This window comes from Anas platyrhynchos, chromosome 3 (genome assembly GCF_047663525.1).
Source record: "Anas platyrhynchos isolate ZD024472 breed Pekin duck chromosome 3, IASCAAS_PekinDuck_T2T, whole genome shotgun sequence".
In the NCBI taxonomy this organism is placed as follows: domain Eukaryota; kingdom Metazoa; phylum Chordata; class Aves; order Anseriformes; family Anatidae; genus Anas; species Anas platyrhynchos.
In genome coordinates, this window is record NC_092589.1 from 45,016,862 (window position 1) to 45,044,845 (window position 27,984).

At 37.3% G+C, this 27,984-nt stretch overlaps 1 protein-coding gene across 3 annotated transcripts; it reads left to right on the forward strand.

Moving 5' to 3' along the window:
* COG2 (component of oligomeric golgi complex 2) lies at positions 1–27,961 on the forward strand. 3 transcript variants are annotated; one of them, XM_027454182.3, is made up of 18 exons: positions 1–180; positions 329–490; positions 1,285–1,350; positions 2,299–2,379; positions 2,953–3,056; positions 4,350–4,458; positions 6,329–6,508; positions 9,602–9,726; positions 11,027–11,153; positions 14,500–14,639; positions 18,424–18,485; positions 19,403–19,554; positions 21,166–21,366; positions 22,198–22,270; positions 23,084–23,226; positions 24,554–24,693; positions 25,649–25,829; positions 27,420–27,961. In XM_027454182.3, exons 1-18 carry the CDS (start codon positions 109–111, stop codon positions 27,519–27,521), a joined length of 2,220 nt encoding a protein of 739 aa, XP_027309983.1. In that variant the 5' UTR covers positions 1–108; the 3' UTR covers positions 27,522–27,961. The 3 variants fall into 3 exon arrangements, with proteins under 3 accessions (XP_027309983.1, XP_038032628.1, XP_027309984.1); XM_038176700.2 differs by lacking the exon at positions 1–180 and having other exon boundaries at positions 416–490; positions 2,299–2,378; positions 2,951–3,056; XM_027454183.3 differs by lacking the exons at positions 1–180; positions 329–490 and having other exon boundaries at positions 1,297–1,382.
* The last annotated feature ends 23 nt before the right edge of the window (positions 27,962–27,984 follow it).

Here is a 27,984-nt window from a genome sequence, read left to right on the forward strand (position 1 = left end):
CACGCCCCGGCCCGCCCCGTCCGGGCCGCGGGGGGGTGGAGGTGTCGCGCTGGCAGCGGCGGCTCCTGGGCCTGGCAGCCCGGCTGCAGCCGGGAGCCGCTGCCCGTCATGGAGGCGAAGAAGATGAACCTGCCGCGGGGCCCCGACAACCTCTGCTTCGACAAGGATGAGTTCATGAAGGTGGCCGGGGGCAGCGAGGGGGCTCCCGTGGGGTGAGGGGGGTGTGCGGTGGGGTCAGCTCTTCTGTATGGCACGCTGAATTTGGAGCGCTCTGTGTGTGCATAAAGTTTTTGCTTACATCCGTCTCCCTTTCCTGTTTGCTTTCCAGCCGGATTTTGACGTTGATCACTTCGTGTCGGAGTGCAGGAAACGTGTGCAGCTGGAGGAGCTCAGAGAGGATCTGGAGCTCTATTACAAACTCCTGAAAACGGCCATGGTGGAGCTCATAAATAAGGACTATGCAGATTTTGTTAATCTCTCAACAAATCTAGTAAGTGTTACAAAGTGGTACTGTCAGGCTCAGGCTTAATACATCTTACTGTGATTTTTATTTTTCATATGAGAAGTACATGGCTTCTCTTTTGGTTTTGTTAGGTTTAAGAAGGCTTAAACTCTGACCCCTTACATTGAGAGAAACTGAAAGACCATTCCTGCAGAATTCACCAGCAATACAGAATTGCTGTTGGCCCATAATAAATGTTTTAGATGTATTAAATACATCTAAAAATCCTAAAAATAATTCATTAGGAAGATAGATTCAAGGCAGACACTTCTTGTTTTTATCTGCTAACACTTGTAAAAATTAAAGGGAATAAGTTATTAAAATATTAATAGCAAAGATGCAAATAAAGCCATTTGTAGAGATTCTTTAGGACTCTTCAAACTTACTATATAGCTGTGTATTCTTAGAAAATCCAGCCCACTTTGCTGAGAATTTTAATCGCTTTCATATAAAAAATTTGTTGTCCACTGTGTCTCCTGCTCTTTTATTCCAATTTATAACATTATACAGGCTCAAAGTTTATCTTCTCTAGAAAGGGGAAAAAAAAAAACATAAATTAAGGTTTTCTTTCATTGTTGGCTTTATATGCCAAAAACGGTCTGATACCTTTACGCCCAAGTTGGAAGTAACATATTTATGCATTGCACTTAAAATTGGAGGCCATAACAGGAGATGTCTCATCGCGGTTCTCTTTAAGTATCTTTAAAATGATAGACTTTGTCAGTAATTTACATATGAATTTACCAAAAGAGTTACAATCTTTTTTGTTGTAATTTCTCTAGGTTGGCATGGACAAGGCCCTTAACCAGCTTTCTGTACCTTTGGGACAGTTAAGGGAAGAAGTTATGGTATGCTCAAAACAGTCATTATACACGGCTTGGTAATCTTTAATTCACTTTCATATAATATATAAACATTTTACTTATGCTAATAATTACAATTGTTTTCTCTCTAAAAATTCTATTCCTAGGTAACATGAGAGGCATTGTTTTCTAGCAGTTGTAGTAGGCTTATGTTTTTTGTAGTGCTTCTCGATCCAGAGGTAAAGATCAAGTTTTAAGTGTGATCAACAAATGGACTCTTGCAAGATAACTCTATGCAGATATTGTAATTATTTTAATATCTGAGTAACTTGGAGATGGGAGTAAATAAGTCAGATTAAAGGCAGTCCCACTGGAGACTTTTTCCTTGGCCCTCTGGTTGAACCATGAAAGATCACCCACTTCAAGTCAGTCTAATTCTTGTTCTTAATAAGTCTCACCGTGACTTAGCATTTAGTGAAGGGCAAATTTCCATCATCTTGGCAGCTGATTCAAGTGGATATTTGTTGCATGAATGTTCCATCAAATATCTTAGCCTTGATGTCTAAAGAATAGGTTCACATATATAACATGAAATAGGTTCACCTAGAGAGCTATTTATTGTATAGAAATTGCTACTTAAATCTGACTTTTAACTTCAGTTTGAAGACATAAAATCATACTGGTTTTATAACTTTGTTCTGGGTGAAAGGTGGGTTGTACTCTATAAGTTGTGGAGAAAACACTTTGCTTGAAATAATGATAGCTGTCGTGGCAGTACTTTAGGAGCAGGTTATACTAAGATTATACTTAAGTTACTTAGTCTTATTTCTGTCTTTTTCTTTTTGAGAGTAGTTGACATAGTATAACTTTTATTTGTCCTATATTCTTATTGATGTCTCCTGTTTCAGGAATTTAGAATTTAGATTTTTGTTTTTTAAAACATGTTCTTCATAGTGGGAATCCAGCTTTTCATACCGACTTTCTCTTTCACAGAGTCTTAAATCATGTGTCAGTGAAGGAATTCGGGCGGTGGATGACCGGCTGTCTAAACAAGAAGATATTAGAAGAAAAAAGGTACAACAAATTATTACCTTGAAAAGATCTTCACTGGGTCGAATTCTGGTTTTGACATTAACCCCAGTAAAATAGAGTTTAAAAAGTTCTATGCTGTCCAGATGCATATTCCACAGAATTTTGCACTTCTAAAAATACGAGGGTTTGGTTGACTGACTTCATTTTTACAGTCTTAATGATACAAGTCTTTTTCTCACTTTTTTTTTTTTTTACTTTATTTTCCAAAAACATTTATGTTCAGTTGGCTTTTTTTTTAGTTACAATTGTTCTTATTTCTGCTTGTAGTATTATATAAACTTGTATATTGCAAATATAAACATCTGGCTATTTAAATTTTGTATGCAGGAAAATTAATATTTGTGGTTTTGCTTAGCTTGGAAAAATTCAGGGGTTTCATAGGCTTATGTGAGCAATACTTTAACTGAGACATGATTCAAAAATTAAGGTGGAGGGAGAGAACTTGGAACAGGAAGAAAAAATTACACCCAAAAAAAAAGTCCAAAAGATTTTCAGGGTTGTTATATAATGTAATGGGATTGGGGTCAGACATAAAAAATCTTTCTTTAATTACAGATGTGTGTCCTGAGACTTATTCATGTTATTCAGTCAGTTGAGAAAATTGAGAAAATTCTACATTCCCAAGGCACTAATGAATTGTCCTCTTTAGAGGGAAACAGGTAAAAACAAACAAAACAAAAAAAAACAACCAAGTAAACACTTTCTTTTTAATATCAGTGGGACTAATTTAATTTCATGATATTGGAGATAAACTTGCAAACATTAGGATATATCTTCAGACATTTAACTCTGATAGAATATGTGATTTATTTTAGTATTTTTTCAACTTTAGTCCTCTGTAAATTTGTCATTCTGAATTACTCGTAGTGCTGAAGTGTGCATCAATTTGTATTTTTTTTCCTAGGAAGTCTCTAATCCTGTCATGTCCAAACTGCTCTCTAGTCCTCTAGTCCTGCAAATGCACGTCTTTTTCAATATTGTTTGGAAGTAAAATGTGGAATAGCTTTTCTTGCTTTCGCTTCTTATGTATAACTGAAAGGACTGCTGCAATAATAGTCTAAGGCAGGCAAGCCACACAAGTAATACTTCTGAAAAGTTCTGAAAAGACAGGACTGTGACAAATTCCAGTCAGACTGCTGAGTTTTGATTTTCAACAGCTTAATGGAAAACATCCTCTCCCTCTACCTTTGAGAGAGGGAAGAAGTATCTTGGCTAGTTTTGGTACCAGTGTACCAGCCAGGCACATGGAATAGTTAACTGGGATGCAAGTGCAACTTAAAGGTGGAGGAAAATGACAATTTCGTAAGCTTGTTTAAATGTGAGACATGATCTGGGGCTCTTCTACTCTGTACACTGGATCACATGGTAGTGAGTGGGGGGAAGTGAACAGACAAATCAGTTCACACCTAGAGTGACGAAGCACATGCAAATATTTTCTGTCACGGTGAGAGACTTTGCAGAATCATGTTTGGAAGTAAGGTTGTATGTACGTGACTCAAAATTTAGGCCAAGTTTTGGGACCATACAGACCTGAGAAGCATAGGACTGCTTCTCTAGAGATAGCTGTGTTTAGTTTTATTTTATGATGGAAAGGGGAAATAAACAAATCTGGATCGTGAAGAGCACTTAATGCAGTTTCTTGAGTTCTGTTAAGACCGACTTTTCTGTGACAATAAGCAGCATTTCATGTAGAAAGCAATGCTTCATAGTGCTGGTGCCGGATGTCTTGTTCCTCAGCTTCTGCTTCACTCATTTCGTATCATAGTAGATTCAAAACAACTCTAATTTTGTAGTCTGTTCCAGATTATTATTGTGTGACTGCAGTAGTACCTATCTGAATTCCAAGTGTTTGTATTAAACAACAAAAATTGGGGGAAAACGTTATCTATCTATTGCAACTGAAAGTGAGTATATTTGCAAGGATCTAACTGTTCTCATTATCTCTCTTCCAGCCCACTCGTAACTGGACAGGTTTTAGAGAGAATTGCCACAGAATTTAATCAACTACAATTTCATGCAGTACAAAGCAAAGGAATGCCCCTTTTGGACAAAGTGAGACCAGTAGGTATTGTATTACAGCCAGCTTAACACTGGTAGGATCAAGCAAAAATATCTAAATAGAAAGACAAATTTCTTTTTCCACAGAGTTCTACTGAATTGATTTACAGGAGAAATGACTTTCAAGAGGCTGTTTTATCAGTAGAATGGAAGTGTTATTTCTTCTGAGTGTTTATGCTTTGCTTACTAACGTCTTTAGGGTAAATTATTTGAAATGGTAGTAAAAAAAACATAACAAATGCTTTTGTTAGTCTATTATGTCTTGCAGTTTGTCTGCATACTGATAGCGAGGCCTAGTTCCGGAGATTTATGTTGGTTTTGTTAACGGCAGTGTACAGATCAAAATACAAGTGGAATGTCTTAGAAGTGGTTGACTGGAATAAATTGAAGCTTGTCTTTTATTGATATTTAGTGCCTAATTCTTGGTATCTGTGCTAGTAGGCTAGTGTCCCTGATAGCCCGTTTTTAATAGCTGTCAAATGTAAAAGATGACTTGGTGTTTGTTTATTTTTTTGCCTTTTTTCCCTAACCATTCACTGGAGAGAGGGAATGAAAAGTAGTGCTTAAAAAGTATGTCATATGGAAATGGGGTAATGTTTTAAGCAGATGAGCATGAAAGCTGTCATCCTTAATGGCTTTTGAGCTAATGAGATGCTTCATAGTTTTTCACTATGTATAAATGCCTGTTGGTGATACAAACTTGTTTTATCTCAAGGCTTTAAGGATACTGTGTTGATTCATGGACTGTTCACAAGACTATTCTGGCAACCAAATTAACAACAGGGGTAAATGTGAGCAGCAGAGTAGTATTTATGGTGGGAGGACCTTTGTTCCTTTGTTGTGTGGCTGGCTTTACAATACTTACCAGGACTTCTGTTTTGTACCTATTGTTGCTGTACTGGTTTTGGCTGGAGCAGAGTTCATTTTCTTCACAGTAGCCCATATGGTGCTATGCTTTGAATTTGTGATGAAAAATTTGATAACGCACTGATGTCGTAGCTGTCATGAGATCATGACAGCTGACTAGTCATGCAATTGGGTTTCCATGACTAGTCAGCAATTGGGTTACTGGTTTTGCATGTTCAGAGCAGATTCTGTGGTTATTGAAAAAATTAGTTTATAGATGGATGGCTGCAATATAGCATGCAAAATGCCAGAGAGAAAATTTGACTTGTTAAATGGGTAGTTCAACTATGATTAAATTATCTTGCATCATTGAACTCGCTTTAAATACAGAGCTGCAAGGGACCATCCTGGGCCAGGAGTATTATCTGCAGCTAGTGTGACAATGAATTGGATATAGTGGAAGAGATGTTACAGATCAGGAAATATGGTTAGCAGGCAGGAGGATGTGTGTTGACTGAAGCAACTGTTAGGCAGAAGCCAGAAGGAGTCTAATGGCATGTCGTTTGTCACCAGTGTAATTCAGTGTCTTTGGTTTGCAGTTGCTTGTCAAGCTGTGCCAGGAACACACCGCAGTTTTAGTTTCTGACACTTAGGAATAAATGTCACAGTTGTCATCCCTGGTAACACATTGAAAAGGTTTTGTGCATTATCAAACACAGTGGTTCAGTTGAATAAGGAACAATTACTGACCCGTTTCTTCAGTATGAAGGAGACCTTGCATAACTTAGCATGTCTCTTTCAATATACAGAGGAAAATAAGTGCCTTTTTACATAACTTTTAACTTTGGTAACCCATTAAGCTGTGTTCATGATCATTTAATGTTGACAGTTATCAAAAATTGTGTACATTTTAAATGAAATTTGAAAGCCAAATGAGGTATTTCTGGAAAAAATGTACTTCAGCATTAATGGCAAGGCTTTGCTTTTAATTTTTTTTTAAACTACTATATTTTGTTTCTCTTCATAGCGTATAGCTGGAATAACAGCTACATTGCAGCAGTCTCTTGAAGGGCTGCTCTTGGAAGGCCTTCAGACTTCAAATGTTGACATCATACGTCACTGTCTTCGCACTTATGCAACAATTGACAAAACAAGAGATGCAGAGGCGTTAGTTGGTCAAGTACTTGTGAAACCTTATATAGATGAGGTAAGATAAAATCAAGAATCCTGAGAAAATGATCTGACTTGCAAGAATACTTGTTTTTTGTTTGTTTTTTTTTTTTTTGTTGTTGTTATTTTCCAGCTTTGGATAGGAGCTTCAGAGTGCTTCTGTGGAGAGAGAAAGAGAACTGACCCCTAACAGTGTCAGTTTGTTGTTCCTATTTAAGAAAGAAGGTGGAGGAATTCTTTCTCCTGTTACCAGTTTTTAGTTATATCCCATTGTCTACATTTTGCTTGGGTCAGGGGGGAAATCCAAATAGCAAACCTTAAGCAAGCACATAGCTGCAGTAAAATACAGTTTACTGTGGAGCTGGGTGCATTGGATCAGGGCAGAGGTGTGCCTTTCTCATCTACTGGCTCAATACCAGGCAAAAGCAGTACAAATAGTTCTTAACTGCTGTTCCTTTTTTTCTGTAGAAGCAGTATCTGCTGTTCCCAGCTGTACCAGGACAGTAGCAAGAACAAGGATTTGTTTGGGAAGTGTTTGCTGTTCTGTAGTGGAAAAAAAATGTGTCAGGTGGCCAATTCTCAATTCATGAGAAACTTATTTGTAGGACATCAGTTTGCAACAGTGAGTTGGACCAATTGCAGAGTACTGATTACATTTTCTGAAATTAGAGGACTTTATGCTAATTTTCTTGACTGCAGCCTTTGCTGTGCCTGTAAAAAGTTTCATCAGCAGTACCTTCTGGTACTGTTTTGTTCTTACTGCTTCCTCTGGCCTTAGCTGAATAATCTATGCTATTTTTTTTTCTTTCTGTTGTAGTTGATGTTAATGTAATCCTTCTGAAAAAGAAGGAAAGATTAATGAGTAACCTGCCACAATAATGGGTCAGCAAGTCAGTCAGTTGTGCCCAGTTTTTCTTGTCTGTCAGCACACCTGCAGTTGCCACTAAAAACATTTTTAAGCATCTATGATTATATCATGGCAGCTCTAGTTTGAAGCTTCAGTGAAAATACAAAAATGAATTTTAAGATTTGATTTTTTGCTGTGTTTAAACAAACCTGATAAAACGAGTTTGTTATGGTTTTAATAGATATGCTGAAGTGGTGTTTCCATAGCAACAAGCCTACTTTTCCCCATTTTTAAGAGGGGAGGTGGCAATAAATGTTAACAAATTTTTCATCAATGTGTTGGGAATTATGTCTGTCTTAGGTATTGACTGTGTATCATTTCAGGGGATATTTGTTCCGTGCTGTGAATCAGTGCCCTTTTTACAGCATAAGCTCTAACACTGACTGCCCTGTTGCAGGCAGTTTCCCTGCCTTTCACTAGGCTGTCAGAGTGTTTCACAAAACCATTAAATTCAGTGGTCTTACAGAGTAGGTTAAACTGGGCCCACAGCAGGTCTGTGAAGTTGTTGAACAAGAACTAGCATTATGAACCTCTCAGCAGTATTACGATGATGAATGGTCCACGGCTTTCACTGTTGTGTCTGTGGGGAGGAAAGGCCATGAAGTATGAGAGCTGCCTTGGTGATTGCAAATAACCACTTGCTTGACCTGGGGTACGTTAATAGAAGGCAGAACAGATCTCCTTTCTCTCATCATTGCCTCTGAAATAGATAGCACTTTTCAGCAGCTTTGAGTCACAAGTTACATTATTGCTGCATACTTCCTTTTGCTGTCCACATTTTATTTTATTGCTGTTACTCTTTAAATGGAGATATTTTTAACTGTTCTCTTTGCTCTATAAACCTCTAAATGAGGTGTGATGTCAGACAATCTTTTATTTTTCCAGTTCCTGAATATTTAAAATGTATTTTCTCTACTCATCTTCCACAAAAAATGTAACCACTCATAGTATAGAGTCAACATTTCTTATTAAGACCCATAAAAGCAATGTGAACATTGTTCCTAAAAGTGTTGAATATGTTCCTTTAGGCAATAGCAATTGCCTTTTCTTACACTGGTGTGACTTTCTTAATATAAATGGAGAAGTGAACTTAATAATAATAAAAATAATTAAATACCTTATTTTTATTTAGAGGCTGTTTTCCATGTAGTTTTTCCAACCTAGGCAAGTGAAAAGTTCGTCTGTGTAACCTCTGGTGAAGGAGTTGTTCTTCTGAATCAAGATGGGGAAAAGAAATTACCTTTTTTTTCCACTCAGTAATGCCTTCTGCAGCCAAGAGATGGAACCTTTCCTTTCCCAGTGGAAGAATAGTCTGTCTCATAAAAGCAGGGCTATATGTCATTGTCAGTAGGATGTTCCTTTTCTTCTGTAAGAAAGGAAACATTTAATTTTTTTCTGTTTTTACCTTGTGTGCATACAGATTTATAAAACAAAGACAGCTGCTGGCTTTTGGATGGTAGAAGAAGTAGAATGGTGGATCCAGACCTTTCCACTTAAGAACAAACTTCCCCCTTGGGTGCTTTCTAATACTGTAGCAACAGCAGTGGGGACTGGTCGTGCCCTCTCAATTTTACCACTATCCGTTCTATCCCCACTTCTGCACCATTCTGCTTGTTTATGTAGTGAGAGGCAAAAAATAGAATAACAAGAAATATAAACTATTGTCCTTTTCCCATATTACCCACATAGTTTGCCTTCTCTTTTCTCAGTGGTTATCCCTTTTCCCTGGGCTTGAAGTACTGTCCTGTGAAACCACTTTGCCAGCTGCTTTAAAGGCTTAACTTTGTAATGGAAGATTCTTGGCTCTTGGCTTACCTGCATTTGGGAGTGGACCAACCTAACTCTACATTTAAAAAAAAAAAAAAAAAGGACATTATTCTAAGGCTTGATTAGCTTTTGCCAGTCACACATTTACCATCACAGACTAGTTGACGTGATAGTGATATGTACAGTGGGTGGGGAGCCAGGCACGTTGGCTAACAACTAAAAGCTAGAGGCTCATTTGTATTCTTGTGGCTGGTCTTGCTGATTAGAGTTATGCATTAAGGAAAGCAATAATTTAAGCTGGCACGTTCCGCTTGGAAACTAGGAAAGTAATCTACCAAATATTGCAATATTTGAGGTTATGATATGGGAAGTTTTGAGTGAGTAGACTTCTGAATTTTACATTACGGTATTTCATACTCACTTTTCTGACATTTAATATTGAAATCTTCCTGGCAGGTGATTGTGGAAGAGTATGTTCAAGCTCATCCTAATGGCCTTCAGGCCATGTACAACAAACTATTGGAGTTTGTTCCTCACCACTGCCGTCTCTTGCGTGAAGTTACAGGGGGAGCTATTTCAAGGTGAATACCTTAGGGTTTCTTACAGTTGCACTAAAGTTACAGTAAATGCAATATATACTTTTGAAATATCTTTCATTGTTACTTACCGTACATAAATGACTTACCTGGTCTTTCCTGAAGATTCATATTCAAGTTTGATTTCTGCCTCATATCTGTGTTTTACAAAACAGTGAACCCATTTTCTTCATTTTCTTGATGTTGGGGCCCAGACCTTCCGAGAAGGGAAGGAGAGAATCCTGTATTTCAGTAGTAGAATTGAGCATTGTTTACAATACAATGTGCCAGATGCCTTGTTGGTTTTAAATCAAGGAAACATGATCAGATGCTTCATCCAAAGAAAAGGGCATAACAAAACTATTAGAAAAAAAAAACAAGTTTTAAAGTAACTGGGTTGTTAGCATACATCAAAAAGTGGGGAAGATCCTCAGAGATTTGACTCACTGTATTAATGGAACTACAAGTTTAATTGATTTGTATACTACTTCCACTGTTTTCTTAAAAAAAAAAAGTGCTTAATTCCTTACGCAGCTAATTTGCCTGTTTCAAAGTTTAAATAATCTGTGTCTACTAAATTGTATCCATTTATCTGCTTGTAGACTGGTTAGTGTAATGGACTGCTGTATTTAGCAGAACTATGGATGTATCCCCTAGGGACTGCAGAATTACTCTTCTAATTATTTGTCCATTGCTGAGCTTGTTATTACTCTGAGTTTTACTAACACTTCAGTTCTTTTAATCCCTCACCAAGTTCTAATCTTAAAAGTAGAAAGTTTTGACTTTTGAGTACTGAACTGGAATTAAATGTTTGTGTGTCTTCTGCTCTCAATTTATAAATTTTCATAATCAGAGTAGCCTTTAATCTTTTGCTTCAAAGCATAATATTGTGCATAAGTGCAACATGGAACAATTAAGACAGAGTTCTTTCATGCCATCATATTAGTCACGTTACTTCTATTTGTTATCTCCGAAGTTTGGAGCTGTTTAAGTCTTGAAAGCCTACAAGTAGGAGTTCTCAGCAGAAAAGTACTTGCTTTCCAGACACGCTTGCAAATATGGAGCTGATAAAATTTTAAAACACTTGCAGAATTCTAAAAAATATTTCGTTGAGACCATGGTATCAGATATGAAACCTGAAAGGAGAACAATTAAAGAGAATCAGCATGCCTATATTAAAAAAAAAAATAAAAATAACGTAGTTACATTTTGTCTGATGCAGTACATGTCTTTCTAGTTATCCCTACCTCCAAATAGAAGCCTGGTGGTGAAATATAACCATGGAATAATTAAACTTTTATTTCAGTGAGAAAGCAGACATTGTTCCTGGATACGATTTCCTAGTGAATTCAGTGTGGCCAGAAATAGTACGTGGTGTAGAAGAAAAACTGCCATCGCTGTTTAACCCTGGAAATCCAGATGTGTTTCATGAGGTAATAACCTTTTTTCCATTTGCTATTCTTGTGACACACACAAGAATTGAATGAGCCATGTTCTCCAGGCTTTTTCACTGCTGCTCTTGTATAAATTCATGTTCTTGCATAGCTGGGAAGAGGAGGCTATCTTACAACACTTGATCTTTTCATAGGCATTCATTCTCTCCTTGTCTTTGTCAGTGCCCTCGTTCTGGCTGGGATAGAGTTAATTTTCTTCCAGCTAGCTGGCATTGTGCTGTGTTTTGGATTTAGGTTGCAAATAATGCTTGTAGTTGTTGTAGAGCAGTGCTTATGCTAAGCCAAAGACTTCTCAGGTTCTCACACTGCCCTGCCAGCGGGGTGCAGCACTTTATTTATTTATTATTGTTTATTATCGTGATATTTTTACTTCATTTGCTGTTGTATTGAACTGTCTTTATCTCAACCCATGAGTTTTACCTTTTTTCTGATTTTTACCTTTTTTCTGATTCCCCCATCCCACTGTGGGGAGCAAGCAAACAGCTGTGTGGTGCTGAGCTGCCTGCCAGCTTAAACCACAGCAGTCAGGAAGGCTCATGCAGAAGTTACTGGAAGCTGTTTAGTCTTGTGAATTTGGCCTTAAATGTTTGCTGTAGGAGTAGATGGCCTATCTCAGCTGTAGAATTTTAACATATATGAAGGTGGGAGAGTATGACAACAATATTTTGGCAAGACTGGGACTTCTGTATAGGAAGGTTTATCGTTCATTTTAATTAAATGTCTGGGTTCTGACTTGCCCTAATGCTTCTCAGTTTCCCATAAAGCTTCTATCATCCTTCAGGTTTCACCTCATGCCCTGCGTAGTGCAAAGTATGAACTGTGCTGCGTGGTTTACACAAGAATGTATTTTCTCTTCAGAAGAGCTGGTTTTAGTGCTTTAAATTAATTCTTAATAGCCTGTTATTTTATGCTAGGCTGATACTGACCAGTGATGCTGCTACATTTATTAAAAAAAAAAAAATCCCAATTACTTTCAGTTACTTCATGTAGTCAGTCCAAAGTTCTTTCTAGACAGCTTTTGTCCACTTAATGATCTCGAGTCTGAGTCAGAATCACAGTATTTTATGTAAAAATCAATAAGAAGTTGAAATGCCAAGTGTAATGCCAAGCTATTACATCCATGGAAAAAAAGAGTAGGAGCAGTTACAAATTAAGAAGGGGAAAAAATTGTAAACGTTTGCTGTCCTGATGGTAATCTAAGTAATGCAACGCAGACTTTAGACAGTGGTCTTCTAGCTCCATTTTGTAGGTTGATGGAAATGCAGAAAAGTCTTTTTCTCCATGTTTGTTTACTTATTTTGCATTTGTATGTAGTTTTAATGCTGAAAAGTAGTACTTGTTACAAGGTGCTTTTATGTAGAGAGGATTGAAAACTATTTTTTTCAAATCATCCTGTGAAAATCAGGTAACAGTCTTAAGCATACATGTTAAAATAACTATTTACTTCTGCAGTTTTTAAATTGTTTCAGGTTATTGTGTCCTTATTTCTGACTCAGGTTTGTGGATTTACAGGCATTTAAAAATAATACTCCCATCTCTAAACATTGATTTGAGACTGTTAAGTTTAAATGCCTGTATTCAAAAATTGCTGCATTTTGTTTCAGACTCTCACAGTTTCTGTTAAATAACTTCTGTGCAGTCAACAATCCAATCCTGGAAGCTGAAATGGGAAGCAGCCTTGCTGTTAGTTCCCTCTCTTAGATATAACGTTATAAATAACTAGATAAATGCCTGAGTTGCCTTCCGTTTTGAAGGTGATAGGTTTTTTCGGAGTGTTTTGTTTCTATCTATGGCTAGAGATAGAAGGCAGCTGAGCATTAATGGCTTGTTTGCCTTTTAGAGTACTGGGTTTATTATCTAAGAAAGCAGGCTGAAAGAGCACTGATGTCTCATTCTCCCTGCATTTGACTCCCACAGCTCTTACGGTTCCGCTGTGTTATAGATAAAACCACGCTGGGATGGGTGTAGTTACCTAAAAGATTTCCTGTGCAATTTCCAGAATACCATCTCCCCACACTGAAACTGCCACATCACGAGAAAAACGTGCTGTAATGGTACACTGAAACGAAAGTCACAAATGTACTGAGATATGCAATACAAAAATGTACTGAGATAAGCAACACAAAAGCATGCCCGTGTCAGTGCTTGGCCTGTGGTCCCAGGGTTGTTTCTGAGAGCAGAACCTGTAAGCAGCGCCTCAGGGACTTCTGAGGATGTTTTAGTGCTTCATCAGAGAATCTGAGTACGTTGCTTGCCTATGGGTTGTGGTAAGAGTCTTGCTGCTGCAGCCCTGCTGCTGCTCTTAGCACCACACCATCAGAAGCACTGAGACGGTAGCTTACTGAACATGCAGAGATTTCAGTGAGACATGTAGGATTTCTTTTATGGCTGCTGTTTTGGGGTTAGGAGTGTCCGTTTTTTTTTTTTTTGTATAGAAGCCATTTGCACATAGTCGAACTTTTTCATTGCAGAGGCAGATTTTAACTGTAGCTATGTTTTTACTCCTTGATTTACATAATCTTTTTCTATGTACTGTTAATACAGTCTGTTTTGTGTGAAATAACATTTTCATGTACCATTTTGCCTCTCGTTTCTTGCTCAAGGCTTTGGTGGCTTTCTGCATTGAATATGTTAATTTATTATGTTTATTTCAGGCTGTTAATAAGTTACTGAGAGTAAGCCCAGAGTGTATTTCGGGATTGATGCATTTTTTTCTTTGTTTGCAACTGGCTTAATACACTTTGTAAATATCTTAATAAACAAACCCTTCCAGTTGTTTGAAGTTTTACTGCAAATATTTGGTATTTGCAATACATATTGTTAGGGAAATGGTTCTAGAAATTCCTGTAGTACAGTTTCTATATAATAGAAAGGAAATACCATACTTCCCTTCTCATGTGTGTTTGGTGATGTCTATTTCTGGATTTCGTTCCTGATCCTTTCCATTTGTTGTATCCCTTTATCTCTAATTTCCTGGGACTGACTTCAGTACTGTGCGCCATTGTTGTTCTACTCCGGTGATTCAGCTCAGAAATACCAATACATCTGTCTGATCAGCTCTGTTTTCCAGACAATTTTACGCTTCTTAGAGGTGCTGTGTACTGTTTTTTCTTATTATAGAGTAACACCTACTAGATCGTTGGTTTTAGTTTCACAGCAATCCAGGATTTTAGCCTTACAAGATTAGTTGATGGCAGCAGTGTCAGCCCATTCTGAGTCTTGAGCTTGACTGTAGTCTAATGCAAGAGATCTATTGAAACCGTTGTGACTTTCATTGCTTAATGGGGCCTTGGAAGTGATCAAAATGCTCATTCTCTTTCTGCAGAAGTACACTACCAGTATGGATTTTGTACGGAAATTTGAACGACAGTGTGGCTCACAGGCCAGCGTGAAACGATTACGATCTCATCCGTCCTACCACAGCTTTAACAACAAATGGAATTTGCCTGTTTATTTTCAAATAAGGTTGGTATGCATTTGTAGTCATCAATTCTTTCAAAAGTAGAGTTGTCACAGCAAAATGATACAGCTTATGGTCAGGTCTCCTCATTATGTTACAAAGTTCCCCTTGTCAACAAAATTATAGAAGTCAAACTATGAGAATATAATTACTGAGCCAAGTCATTGCTTTATGCGTCTTCCAACACTTTAGCAAAATCATAGAGTACATATTGCAGGGTAGCTGGCTGTCATTACACTGAATTTTTCATATGCTGCTTATGAACAGACCTAGGTAAGTCTTAAGTCTGGTTTCAAGTTCTGTTTTTCAAGTGCCATTTCTCCCTGGAGCTAAACTGTATGTTGAGTGATACTGTTTGTGCAAATCCAGAGGAATAATTACAGTGAGGGAAAAAGATTTTCTTCTACAAAATAAAAAAATAAAGGGCTGACAGCTTCTAGCTTTTCCACATCAAGCTATGCTTCGGACTTGTTAATTTCTGTCCCAAAGGACAGTTCTGAAGTTCTAGATCTTGCAGGGTTGTCTTCTCAAAGATGGCCCAGCAATTTTCTTTATGTAAGAAGCTATGTCTTAAACTCTAGCTTACTTTTCCAGCTGGTGTGATGTACCTGCAGCATTATGTTGTAAAGATCTTGTGGAAAGAGAGCAGAGAGAACCAAGAAAGCTCCATTTTAATTGTAGTAAAGCTAAAATTTTACAGAAAGGAACCATATTTGTAGGAGGTCTAGCCTATGCATCTGATTTTAGGGCTGGTTAACAGGCCTCCGGGCAAGAAAGCTGCTTGTTGGTAAAGTCTGTTATTTGTTAAATGTTCTGTGTGTCATCTCTCTTGGTCCAAAGTCTTCTGAGAGTCTCTGGACAGCTTCATACACTGTTACATGAGCAGAGTTTGTTGCCTTGAGGGTACTGCAGCAATGTTAGTTGTGAATCCAGTCAAAGCAGAAGCAGCTAATAGTTTCCATCCCCAGTTTTGTTTCACATGTCTTCTAGTTCCTGTACGTACAACGAGGATGATTACTTGGTTTTGTGGATTGCTTTTGTTTATAGTCCAGTATACTAAGTAAGTTTTTAATATTCTGCCTTTAGTTTTGAACATGCCAGCCCAAGTACTGTATTAAGTGTCTGCAGTGTGTTGTACTTGGACTGTATATACCTTCTGGTCTTTGCATTGTACTTCAGTAGGGTTCAATAACATTTTCTGTGCTAGCAAAACCAGTTACAGGATGTTCTTTCCCTTGCTTCTCAGTATCCTGCTCATTTATTTGTTCCGCCACAGCTGTTGCTGGGGCTAAACTACATGTTGGATCTCTGAAATGATCAGATCTTTTTTTCTTAAAAAGGGAGGAGGCAGCAAAGGGAAGAATTCTCAAAAAAGAGGGAAGAAATTGAGGTTTATTTTTAATGTGGATCACTTTTGTGACTATGTTTATAGCATGATTCTATAAATGGTAGTTACTGTACAGCCGTAGACATATTTATGCAGTTTGTTTAATCCAGGAAAAAACTACAGTAATGCCAAATCCTGGAATCCTGTGAGGGCTGGAGCTAATACAAATCAGTGGCAGGAGTGTGGGTCTGGAAGCAGGCAGGGTCTTCGTGTTTTGGTGATCCAGTGCTTTTTATAAAATGATGGTTCTGGCTTCCTCTGACATCCTCTTCTGTTTTTTTGCTTGCACAACTGTTCCTGCAGCTATGCAGTGAGCCAATATGAAGTACTGTTACCTTGGGCAAAAAAGGCTGACTTTCAACTCTAATCAATTTCTCCAAACCACTTCACTGTACAAATATTGATGCTGCCCCAAGGGAAGGGGCAGGAGCACTCAATACAGTAGTGGTGCTGACTGTGCAGACTCTAAGGGTCTGTGGAACTGTAGCAATTATAAACCTCTTAACAACAGAAGGACATCATTAATAGGTCCCTGAATCTGCCCTTTTGTTTGAAAGTGCAACTTTTCTAATATGTAACCACTTGATCAAACGTTGGTGCTGCTGCTCATAAGATGGAAGTGAAGCTTCAGCATCTTCTCTCTGTTCAAAAATATTTTTTTTTCCCATTGGATACTTTGGGGTCTGGCTAATACAAAGAAAAATAAATATTTTTATTTTTAGATTATTATAAATCTGAATAGTTTGCTATTTCAGTAAATGGTTAGATAACAGCAGCTGCTTCATCTTTTACCCTATCATTCCTTTATACCTGAATCATCTGACAACTTTTGGAATTGCCCATGAATTCTTCAGTGCACAAATGTGAAAATAATGCCATATATTCATTATGTATAGCAGCAAAGCTTTTTCTTTGAAGTGTGTAACTGTCCTCAAATCATACAGGATTTTTATTGAAGTGTTATCTTACATTGTGACATTTACAGTTAAGGTTGCTCTTTTGTTTTTTTCCAATTGCAGAAATTGCTCAGAACAAACAGACCTCACTTAAGCCTGTACAAATGATTCTTTAAGGAATAGATGGATGTAGATGCTTTTCTTTTGTAGCAATGCAGGCACAAGCACCCCCAGTAACTCCGTTCCTTGCCGTCTGTTTCATTTATGTCATTACAGCTGATAGTGGAACTGTAATGAGCCTACATGGTAGATATTTTTTGCCCATCTAATAAATATTCAGCAAAATTTGTATAATTCTTAAAAATCTGATTTGATTCTCTAATACTCTTCACCGTAAGACCTGAAGACACTCCTTTCTCAATGAAGGTGTTGTACAGGCAGGAATGAGGGTTTGAAACCATTTCACAAATATTTCTAAAATACGTGCTATGTCTTGGTAGCAATTGAAAAACATAAGTCACATCACTTGCTTTTTAATCCAACCCCTGGTGTGTCAATCACAGATCGCTACTTACAATACTGTAAGCACGCATCTAGTCCATTAGTAGTTTGAACAAGAAAAGCTAGGTGGGTCCCTGCTCTGATCTGGAAATTACAGTTGAGAGGTTTTAAGATGAGCCTTGCAGGTTCGTAATTGGTAACCTTGGTAGGTGTACGGATTACTCTGCACATAAAAGCAAAAAAGGAAAAATGACAAAAACTTATTATGGAGGACTGTAAAATACAGTTTTATTTCAGCATTAGAAGTAAGAACTTGGTGAAAGGATACATTTCTACAACTCCTGCACAACGAGAGTATTTACCTAATACTTCTTTAAATGTGAATAAGTATTGTAATGTTTTAATATTAATTTTGCTGTTACACCTCAAAAAATGAAGGGGTGGAATTTTACATTTTTATATTTTTTGTTTGTTTCATTTCATTGGTTTCATTGGTTTCATCAATTTTTTTTAAAGGTGGGATAGGGGGTGTCAGGGCATCCTGTGAGGAACTATTGATCTTTCAGGTGCAGAATTGTTTGCAGAACCTTATGCCACTGTTCATTAACAAACATGTAGAAAGCTAAAGGCTCCCACTGTCACATAGCATGCTTGAAGGTCAGCTAAAGCAAGTATGAAACAATGTATTCACTTACAGTGTGAAAACAGTACCGATTAGAGGAAATAAAAAGCAGCAACAAAACCATTTCTAATAAAATCTAAGGACTTGACACTGAGCTATGGCTTTGATAATGCTTGTAATTGTGATTTTCATAATTTCCCAACGTATAAGTTTCATATCTGCCTGTAAAATGTCAAACATTGTCTTTGCAGGATTAAAAAAAAAAACAAACAAGATCTTTTAGTGTATGTGCACTGATAGCATAGATACTGAACATTGAAAAGCATTTAGGCATCAATTTAAGCAATCATTGATTTATAACATTCAAAACTTCTATTTTTCAGATTTAGAGAAATAGCAGGGGCCTTTGAAGCATCGCTTTCAGATTCACTAGAGGAAGCACCAGGTAAACTTTAATTGCAAAAATTAATTATTTCCCTATTAAGAAGGAAACACCGTTTTAAGTAGCAGTGGTTATTATCTGTTTATTATTATTTACTAATGGGCATCCTGAGGGTTCACATGAGCTTTCTGTTTTCTTATGAACTCATTAAACAGTGGAATACATTTTTGTAGGGAAGGCAATATAAAATTACTGTTCAGTGATCGCTTGCTAGAAACCCCTTTTTACCAGCAACAATTAACATATTTGTGGAACTGTCCCCTCAGTGCAAGAAGGAAGTATTGGCATCCTGTAAGTGACAACCAAAAAACAATGCTGTGTTATCTGGGAAAACTTTTCTTTATTTTTATAGACATCTTCCCTGCTACATAGCCCTATCTATTGGCAGCATTCAGGGTTGCTATAGTTCGTTTGTGTTGGTGTCTGCTCCAAAAACGTACGTTGATCTATGAGCAGATGAGGAGGTAAGCATAGGAAGGATTACAGTGGAAGGACAAATCTGGTGTATTTGTTAGAAGTACACTCTAATTAGAAAAGGTACTCCAGTAACTGAAGTAACAAATGCCTGTGAAGGAGGTCGCTAAGAGTAACTTGTGCATGTGTATTTTTACTTCTGACTTTTAAGTTATAGAACTGAAGAGCAAGGAGGAAAAAATAATGGTGATGAAACGCATAAATCCTACAATTTCAAGGCATTTATCTGAATCTTGCAGACACATTCCTTAGCTTTATGCCATATAATATTAGTGCATGAACTGCTTTATAAGTATTTGGTTTAAATATGGATATTCCTACTGTGTTTTCAATAAATATTGAAGACTTCTTTTTAAATCTCAGATACTGCAATTATTAACATCAGTGATGTTCCGTCTTTCACAGTGTGCTTAGGAACTTGACCTTTGTTGCCTGATTGTTTTCAGAGGGCAGCTCATATTGCCTTTTGGCCACTCACATGGTCTGGACGAGTCTTCTGAAGTGCTGGTCAGATCAAATGTTTTTACCACTGTTAGCACACCGTCTGTGGAAACTTAGTCTGCAAATTTTGGCACGTTACTCCGTGTTCATTAGTGAGGTAAGAAAACTATGTACTTAGGGTTTTGGTGATTAGTTATGTCCATCAGTAAGAGACCTCTTGAAACAAAACGTGTAACTTGTTTCTAATTACTATTCTTCTGAACTTAAAAATGCTGAAGAAGATCACTCAACCAGTTCATGAGTTTGTTTTATATAAAGTATCACTGCAAAACATATCATTGGGCACAAATACCAGTATTGCTCAAGTATTATTGCGTGATGCTTGCCAAGATTGTACTGTGTTTAAGGCTGCTTCTTCCACGGACAGAAGTAGCCATAATCTTGTGTTTCGTACAGTTGGTATCAATATGTTTTCATATTGATACTGTGAACTAGATTGTGAAACTGAGCCAGGGGAAAACTAACCTTGCAAAAAAATCAGGTGTTGAGTTAATACAAATCAGCTGCTCCATGGTCAACTGACTCAACATCGTAATTCACGCTTCTAAGCAGTGGATCTTGTGCTTTGCCCCATTCTTAGCCATACAAGTTTCTCTCTCCCCCTTTCTTGTGTCACAGAATGACAGCATGATAGAATAATTTGGGTTGAAAAGGAGGTCTAGAGGTCGATGATCCAAATTCCTGCTTGAAACAGGGCCAGTTTAGATAAGGTTATGAAAGACCTTTTCAGGTTGAATTTTGAATATCCAAAGGCAAAAATTTCAGTCTCTTGGGGAACCCTTTTACAATGATTGACCACCCTGGTAATTAAATATCTTTTTCCTTTTGATATAAATCCCTTTGTTGTACTTCATATCCATTGTCTCTTACTGTCACTGTATCTCAAGGCAAAGTCTGATTCTACCTTCTCTATACATTCCACTTAGGTAGCTGACGACAGCAGTAAGATCTCCCTTTATCTTTCTCTGGAGACTGAATAGCACAGTTCTCTCAGCTAAATTGTCTTACTAAAAGTGCTCATTAGAACAGCTGCTGAGTGAGGCGTGTGATTTACAGCTGAGGGCTTGAGGAGGTGGGAGAAAGGAGATGATTGACAGCAGTGAGTCATGTTTTCTGAGACCAAAAAAAGACATTGAGTAGCCTTGTTGCAAGCACGATAGAAGGGGAGGAAGGGGGAGACCCAAACTGCTCTATTTGGTGACTGTTGGCGTAGAAGGTGCTCAAAACTCTTGTACACAGATCTCTGAGCGTTGCTCCTTGTAGTGTTGTAGTAGGACAGGTTGACTGAAAGACTGAAACAATCTATTGTTTCTGCAGTTGGTTGTCTCTGCAATGGAAAGTTAATTGGCACAATCCACAGCTGGTTTTGTGTTCTGGCATATGAAAATAGTCTATTTCTGCAAAGCAAATAATAATCAAATTTTTGATCTAGCACATTCTGTTTATTTGAACACCACACAGGTGGTAATTACTCCAGGATGGTATTGTCCTGTGGCATAGTAATAAGAGCTCTAAATTACTGAGCTATTTTGTGCACCAAAAACTGTCTTAAAAATACTGCTTTTAATGCAATTTAGTAATGTCAGTATCCCTTGCAAGTGTTACATTCTAATGCCAAAATCTTAGGAAAACTTTATGCTGTTTCTGTATATACAACTTTAACTGCTTTTGCTATTGCTAGGACTCACATCTCAGTTTGATGTTTCAGGTTTCTGTAAGGCCCATTTCCAGTGAGAATGCAAAGGAAAGCAAAAAATCAGTGCCAGCTGGCAGAAAGGAATCTTCCATAAGCCTCAACCCTAACGAGGACCAAGGGAATGGGTCTTCTCCAGAAAGTCAGCCTTTGCCTTCTATATCCAGTACTCAGCTGGTGTATATTGCTGCAGATCTGGACAAACTCCAGGAACAGGTTTGTGCTTGAGACTTTACTTACAGAAGTCTTTGTCAGTCTGTGTGCCAGTACTATTTGGCGTTTTGTTAATGACATTATTACCAAAAAACCACAACGCATTTGTTTAAATATTTTTTTAATTCTAAAACTGGAGTAGTTTGATAGGAAAAAATACTACCTGAAATACAGGGTCTATTCTCTGTGTAGTTTAAGTGGCAAATTACAGAGAAACCACTTCAGGTATTTAAACTTTTAATCAGTAGCTGCTGGACTTTACCACTAGAGCATGTTGTTTCTACTCACTTCCACTGTAAAATGCAACTGTCCACAGATCTACTTTTGCTAGTAATCTCTCTGATGTCTCAAAGTGTGGTACAGTATTCAGCTTTAATGTTATTCTCTTTTATATATTTACTGTTTTTAATCTTTCAGCCTCAAAAAGGTTTTATAATCAAGATTATTGTTCTATCATCATGTTTTACTAATGAACCAGAATCTTTGAAAGAGCTGTATGGTATTTATTTGCTTTCAGTGGGGACTCTTTCATGTTTTTCAGCCAATGAGGCTGGAATTCCTGTATCTTGTGAAGTTGCCTCTGGGTTGGTACTATTTTGTTAATTATAAGTTATTTCCCTGAGGATAACTGTAAGGTAGAAAATTGAATGATAGACCTTAAATCCAATTAATATTGTATTTTCCTGATATTAGGTTTCGATAAACACAATTAAAAATTCAGAAAAGACCGAAGGTGTCTTTTAAAGCACTTGTAACTTGCAGAATGTAGAAGAGCCATTTAAATATATTTATAACAGGACTCTTGTTTGTTTGTTTGTTTGTTTGTTTGTTTAGATTCCTGACATCATAGAAATGGTTAAACCAAAACTTGAAATGATTGGCTTCAAGAACATGTCTTGTATTGCAGGTAAACCTGAGAGGCTGAATTCAGTCTCTTTCCCCATTCTCCCAAGTCCCTCTACTAACCAAACAAAATCAGCTTTTATGTGAAGTTTTTTATAATTTAAGTGAGAAACTTGAAATCACTCATGTTTTATTGCCTAATGATGCCTGCTTCCAATGTTAACCATTTTGTGAAAGAGCAACTACCTTGAAGTCTAGAAAACATTTGATTAAAATTCAGTGAGTCCGAAGTGCTTTTTTGGGGAAGTAACTTGTCCAATAATTAGGATGCTTCTACAGGAAGAGAGGGACCCACTTAAATCTAAATCAAGATTACGGGTAAATGGATAGATGTCTAAGTCCATAAGAGTGGTAGCTGCTTGTGTAAATCCCCAACTCAGTAGATGATCTTTTGTCAATCACAGCTTTGTGTCAAGCGTTTTTCAGTCAGTCCATGGGGAATTGAGGTACTGTGAGAGAGAATTTCACAGCCTCAGTTTCTTTGGTAGGTTTGAGCCTTTTGATTCAAGCCCCCTGCTGCATCGATAATACTGAGAAGAGAAAAAAAGTGAACCTGGAGAATATCAAGTTACCCTTTTTTAATTGTCTTCCCTGTATCTGTTTTTTCTGGCTGAGAAATGGTTGACATGAAATGGTTCACATTCGTGGAGATACTTTATAAATGGTTGGTGTGTATTTATTTAGCAAGCATCCTGTATTCAGCACCAGCAGCCATCTAGGACAGGGAATGAGATTGGGATGATGCTGGATTCACATAATTTGTAATGTGATTGGGCAGGGTAGCTCAGTCTAAACTTCAGCTTTTTTACTTGAATAGAAGCCTTGGAAGACTCAAAGACTTCTTTATCAGCCTGCATGCCTACCTTGAATAACAGAATTATCCAGGATCTGAGTGAGTCCTCTTTCACTTACCTGAAGAGTGCACTGGAAATTCCAAGATTATATAGGAGAACCAATAAGGTTAGTGCTGGTTGCAGAAGAAAAAATAAATCTCAGAAGGGCCTGTACTAAGAATCTTAACTGGGCAGTACATTTACGATTTCAGGGCTGTTCATACCTGCTTGAGAGTCAAGAAACATATTAAATACTGAGATGACTTAGTCATTACTGTTTACCTCTTTGAAAAGAAAGAATTGTATTTTCAAAATTTTAGGTAGGGTAACAATGATGAGAGCACAGGTTGAGACGGAAGGAAGGGCAAGACAAAACTGTTGTACAAAACCAGAATGGTTAATAAGAATAAATTGATTTCCCTCATCTCATAGCATGTATTGTAAGATGTGCTGCTGTTGGGTGGCAGGCTGGTAGGGTTTGTTTTTTTTTTGTTTGTTTGTTTTTCTGTTTTTGGAAGATGGGTTGATCACAGCAGGGAGTGACACTTCAACGTGCTATGTCAAGAATTTTTTTCGTGGTGAGCTAGCTTCCTAGATTTCATTCAGGAATGCCACACACAGAAGGAACAAGATAAGAATGGTTAAAAAAAAAATAAAATGTTTTGGTGAAAAAAAACAAGAAAAAGTAATTAATAAATATGGTTCCAAAACCATGTTCAGACCTTAGCCTGTTTTGTTGCTGTGCCTTGTCCTTGCCAATTCGCACAGTTGTTATGGTAGCTGGTTTAGTCTCATATAAAAAAAAAAAAATGGCAGTATAAGAAAGTTTAAGTAACAGGTATTTCAGATGTCAGAGATTGTGTACCCTGGGTATGATCTGTTCCCCTGCAATGCAGGAGGTCTGTCCAAGCTATTGCATGGATCACCCCTGGAGAGATGAAGCAGTCTGCTTCCAAGACCATCTCAGAAGAAAGTAGAGAAGGGATATTAGAGCTATCCCAAAAGCTTTCTTCTGAAAAACACAGTGAGGGGGTGGGGTGGTATAAGAATAGAAGGAGCAGTGGTTTCAGTTTAGTGAAGTATGATATGAAATAGCAGCTATTTTAATGAAGATGAGGTAGGCTGTTGTGTATACAGAGCGTGTTCAACTTTCTGAAGTCAGCATGAGCAGCAAGTGGGCAATAATAGGGGTGGCTGGCGCATGCATCTCTCCAAAAGCTTTGGTCATTTTGGACCTTGTTTCATAGCATTTTACATAGTATAAAGCTGCTGAATGATTTGGTCAAGGTTTGTTCCATGTGTATGAAGATCTCTTTATTGATTATTTGTGAATAATCTATTTATTGGTTTACATGCAGGCTCAGCATTTCACATATGTGCTATAAATGGTGTCCATGTGTTCAGTAAATAAATACAGATTCTTTTTTCCACCTTGTTTCCCTGCCTTCTCCCAGGAAGTGCCAACTAAAGCTTCACCTTATGTTGACAGTGCTCTTAAGCCCTTCTACAGACTACAGAATGAATACAGAGATATATTGAAACAGCCCATGATTCATCAGTGGTTGGAAGGCGCCCTCTCTGAAAGCACACAAAAGTAAGAGAGCCATGCACAACATTCTTTGTACTATTTAAAAACTTCATTGTCAGTTGAATGGGCACAGGAGAAAAGAGAAAACACACTACAAGTTAACACAGCTGTGAAGATAATGGGAATATGTCCCCTTTTTGACCTGGTGGATTCGTTCAGATTTCTATTAGTGTTTTGTACTCAACAGATGAAAAGCAGGGCTGGGAACTCGAGACCTGACCTCTGCTCAGATGTATACAAACTGACATTGTGGATAGAGCATATGGAAATTGTTTCGCTCTAGTAATGCAACAGTAAACTAAAACCTTGCATTTTGTCTCAGAAATTACTTAAGTCCTTAACCTCATGTTATGTCAGCAAATCACGGTCAAATTCTCAAGAAATTTGAGTTTGACTTTCCTTTGACAATTTCATTGTATACAATGATAATGCAAATTTTAGTGCTTAAAAAATAAATAAATTTAAAAAGCTGAAAAGCCAATTGTTCCCAGCTTTATAAGGCAGTCATAACACAGTGCTTTCCTTCATTCTGGTTTCCTGGCTAGCATCTTGAGGACTTCTGAGTGTGAATATCCATCTGCATTAAGTTCTTTAATGAAATTTGTTTGTCCGTCTACTTTCCTTTCAACTTCATACTGCTGTGAGATGTTGTCTTCTGTGAGTTCAACCATTTCAGTGTGTACAAAAAGAAAGTAATAATTGCTTTTGTTTGGATGTTCTGCCTGATAATTTCATTGGATACGTGCTACTTCTGGCACTGTGGAAAATGAGAAGGAGGCTTCAACACTGAATTGTAATCTTTAGGTTGGCCTCTGTAATTAATGGTAGAAATATCAGTAGCTTCTTCTCAAAACCATTCCTCTCAGCATTCCTCATAATTTTTCTGAGGGCCAGTGCTGTGCATGCAGTAGGCTTTTCTGTAAAAGTGTAATTTTTTTCTCATTAATCTTCCTTTATTTAGGTATTATGAAACTGTTTCTGATGTGTTAAATTCTGTTAAGAAAATGGAAGAGAGCCTGAAAAGGCTGAAGCAAGCCAGAAAAACTGCAGCTTCAAATCCTGTTGGTACGAATGGAGGTATGAGTGATGATGACAAAATCCGACTGCAGCTGGCCCTAGATGTCGAGTATTTTGGAGAGCAAGTAAGTTAAAAGAGAAGTTTGCTTACTGCTATTAGGGAAGGGAGTGAGATACAGGAGAAAATGGGAGCTCAACTTATTTTTTTGGTCTTAAAAACTTTGTGCTTTGTTGGTTGTTTTTTATATCTGTGTAATTCAGGTGACTTGAAACCTTAATGATCATAGAATCTCCTTGAGCAATGCGTGCTTTCTGTGCTTTTGTATACAAGTGAAAAAGGTATTTCTCACTATTCAGAATTCAAGTACTGCTTAGTACTCAGAAGCACAAAGAAATACTGAGTGGACAGACCAAAGGACAGGGTATTTTCTTAGCTCTGATGGAAAATTCTTTATGGCCTTGCTTTTGTTTGCCTTCTGCTGGGTAATTCCTGCCTTCACTCACTGCATAATCAAAGGTTTATTCCCAAGAGCTTGGAAGGGGTCAGATTTCTTTCTTGTTGTGCTATGTAACAGTAAGTTCCTTTTGATGCTGAATACAAAAACTAAAACAACAAAGTAGAAACAAGTAAAAGAACAAAATATTCCAGGAAATGGGTGTAGTAGCTTAATCAAATTGTATAAGCATGCTGATTAGTAGTCATTATTTCCATGTGTAGGTTTCAGAAAAAAGTAGACTACTAATTGCACATCCATGTCATTAGTTACCAAGCACTTGTTACCAGTCTTGGTTATGAGCAGATGCTGTCTGTACAGTAAAACAGGTAGGTAAATTCTTCCTGTGTGTAAGGAGATGAATCTCTTATTTCTGAGGCTTACCACAAAGGAGGAAGATTTGGGTGGAAGCATGGAAATCTTATTTACTAGCAGGAAATACTATTTGGCAGTTTTTAACTCGGAGCTTGAGTTGGGTTTGTTCTTCTATTCCTATCCAATGATGTGCATTAACATAATGTGAATTTAAGTTAAACTGGGATAGATTATTCATAATCATTTAGGAGCTGATTTGGTACAGGTGGACATTACCAAGAGTTCCAGCAGCAAACACCTTTCAGGATCACTTTATTATGGTTTCATTTAGATTTCAGTGTACTTTTGTTTTTCTCATGGTTGTATTTTTCTAACTGCCAAATCAAGAGATTCCCTAGGTAAGAAATGACTTGTAGCAAACTCTCTGTTGTTGTCCTCATCCCACAGGAAATTCAAGGCTAGAACAATGGGCTCTTGCAGCTTATTGAAATGCTCTTGTTTCTGTGCTGTTGGCTGTTGTTGGGTGTATCCATGTTTGCCTTAAATCTTTCCTCAAACCCCAAATGAGGATTCTGGGCAAAATTTCATTTGAAATGAATGCATTAAATGCATAGTTACAGCCAAGGTTCTCTTTCTGACTGTTTCATTGGAAACAACTTCCAACTGACTTAGCTTAAAAGTTGCCTAGAAGATGGTTAATTATTTTACTGTGAGACGCTCTGTTGAATGGAAAGACTTAACTGAGCAAAGCTGGATACAGCTTTTTTTTTGTAGTGTGCACTACATGCAGTTATATTTCTTTGCTCATCAATGCAGGACAAAACATATGCTTTACTAATTGTTTTAAGGAGAACAATCCATAAACTTTTGTTGTAAATAAAATCAACGTTTCTCTTGTCTTTCTAGATACGGAAGATGGGATTGGATACAAGCAACATAAAAAGCTTTTCAGCCCTTACAGAGCTTGTCCTGACTGCCAAGGATCAGGCTACAGTGGAACAATCCTAGATACTTCTGAAGCGTGTGATTGAAGATAAACACTGTCCATAAAAAAAAAAAAAGACTTCACTGTTCTTTATTTTACCAAATAAGTTGCAATGAAGTGCTTCCTGTTGTATCTTAAGCAACAAATAGGTGCATCAGCTGTCAAGATACGCTCGTTTCACCGAAAGATTGAGAGTTTACCATAGTTTTCCATTATATGGAAAGCAGTCAGAAATTCTTAACTTTTTACTATAGAATAAAAGTGGAAGGAAATATTTTTTTTCTTGTTTTATTTTAAATCTTATCTTGTAAATGAATGAACTTACATGATGAAAATAGTATGTAATAAATTGTCTTCTTATCTTTGATGTCCTATATGTTTTCGAGTCAAATATATTTATTGCTATCTGTCTAAAGCTTTCAAAGGGACAGCTGTTATGGAATAAAGACAATGCTCACAGGAATAGAGTCTGCTATTTATTGCTAC

What these genes read in the sequence shown, in the direction of transcription:
- COG2 (XM_027454182.3), top strand. Translation starts at nt 109, where the DNA reads ATGGAGGCGAAGAAGATGAACCTGCCGCGGGGCCCCGACAACCTCTGC. An exon ending in ACAAGGATGAGTTCATGAAG is followed by an intron (nt 181 to 328) that starts GTGGCCGGGGGC and finishes TTTGCTTTCCAG; the next exon opens with CCGGATTTTGACGTTGATCA. An exon ending in TATATAGGAGAACCAATAAG is followed by an intron (nt 23,227 to 24,553) that starts GTTAGTGCTGGT and finishes GCCTTCTCCCAG; the next exon opens with GAAGTGCCAACTAAAGCTTC.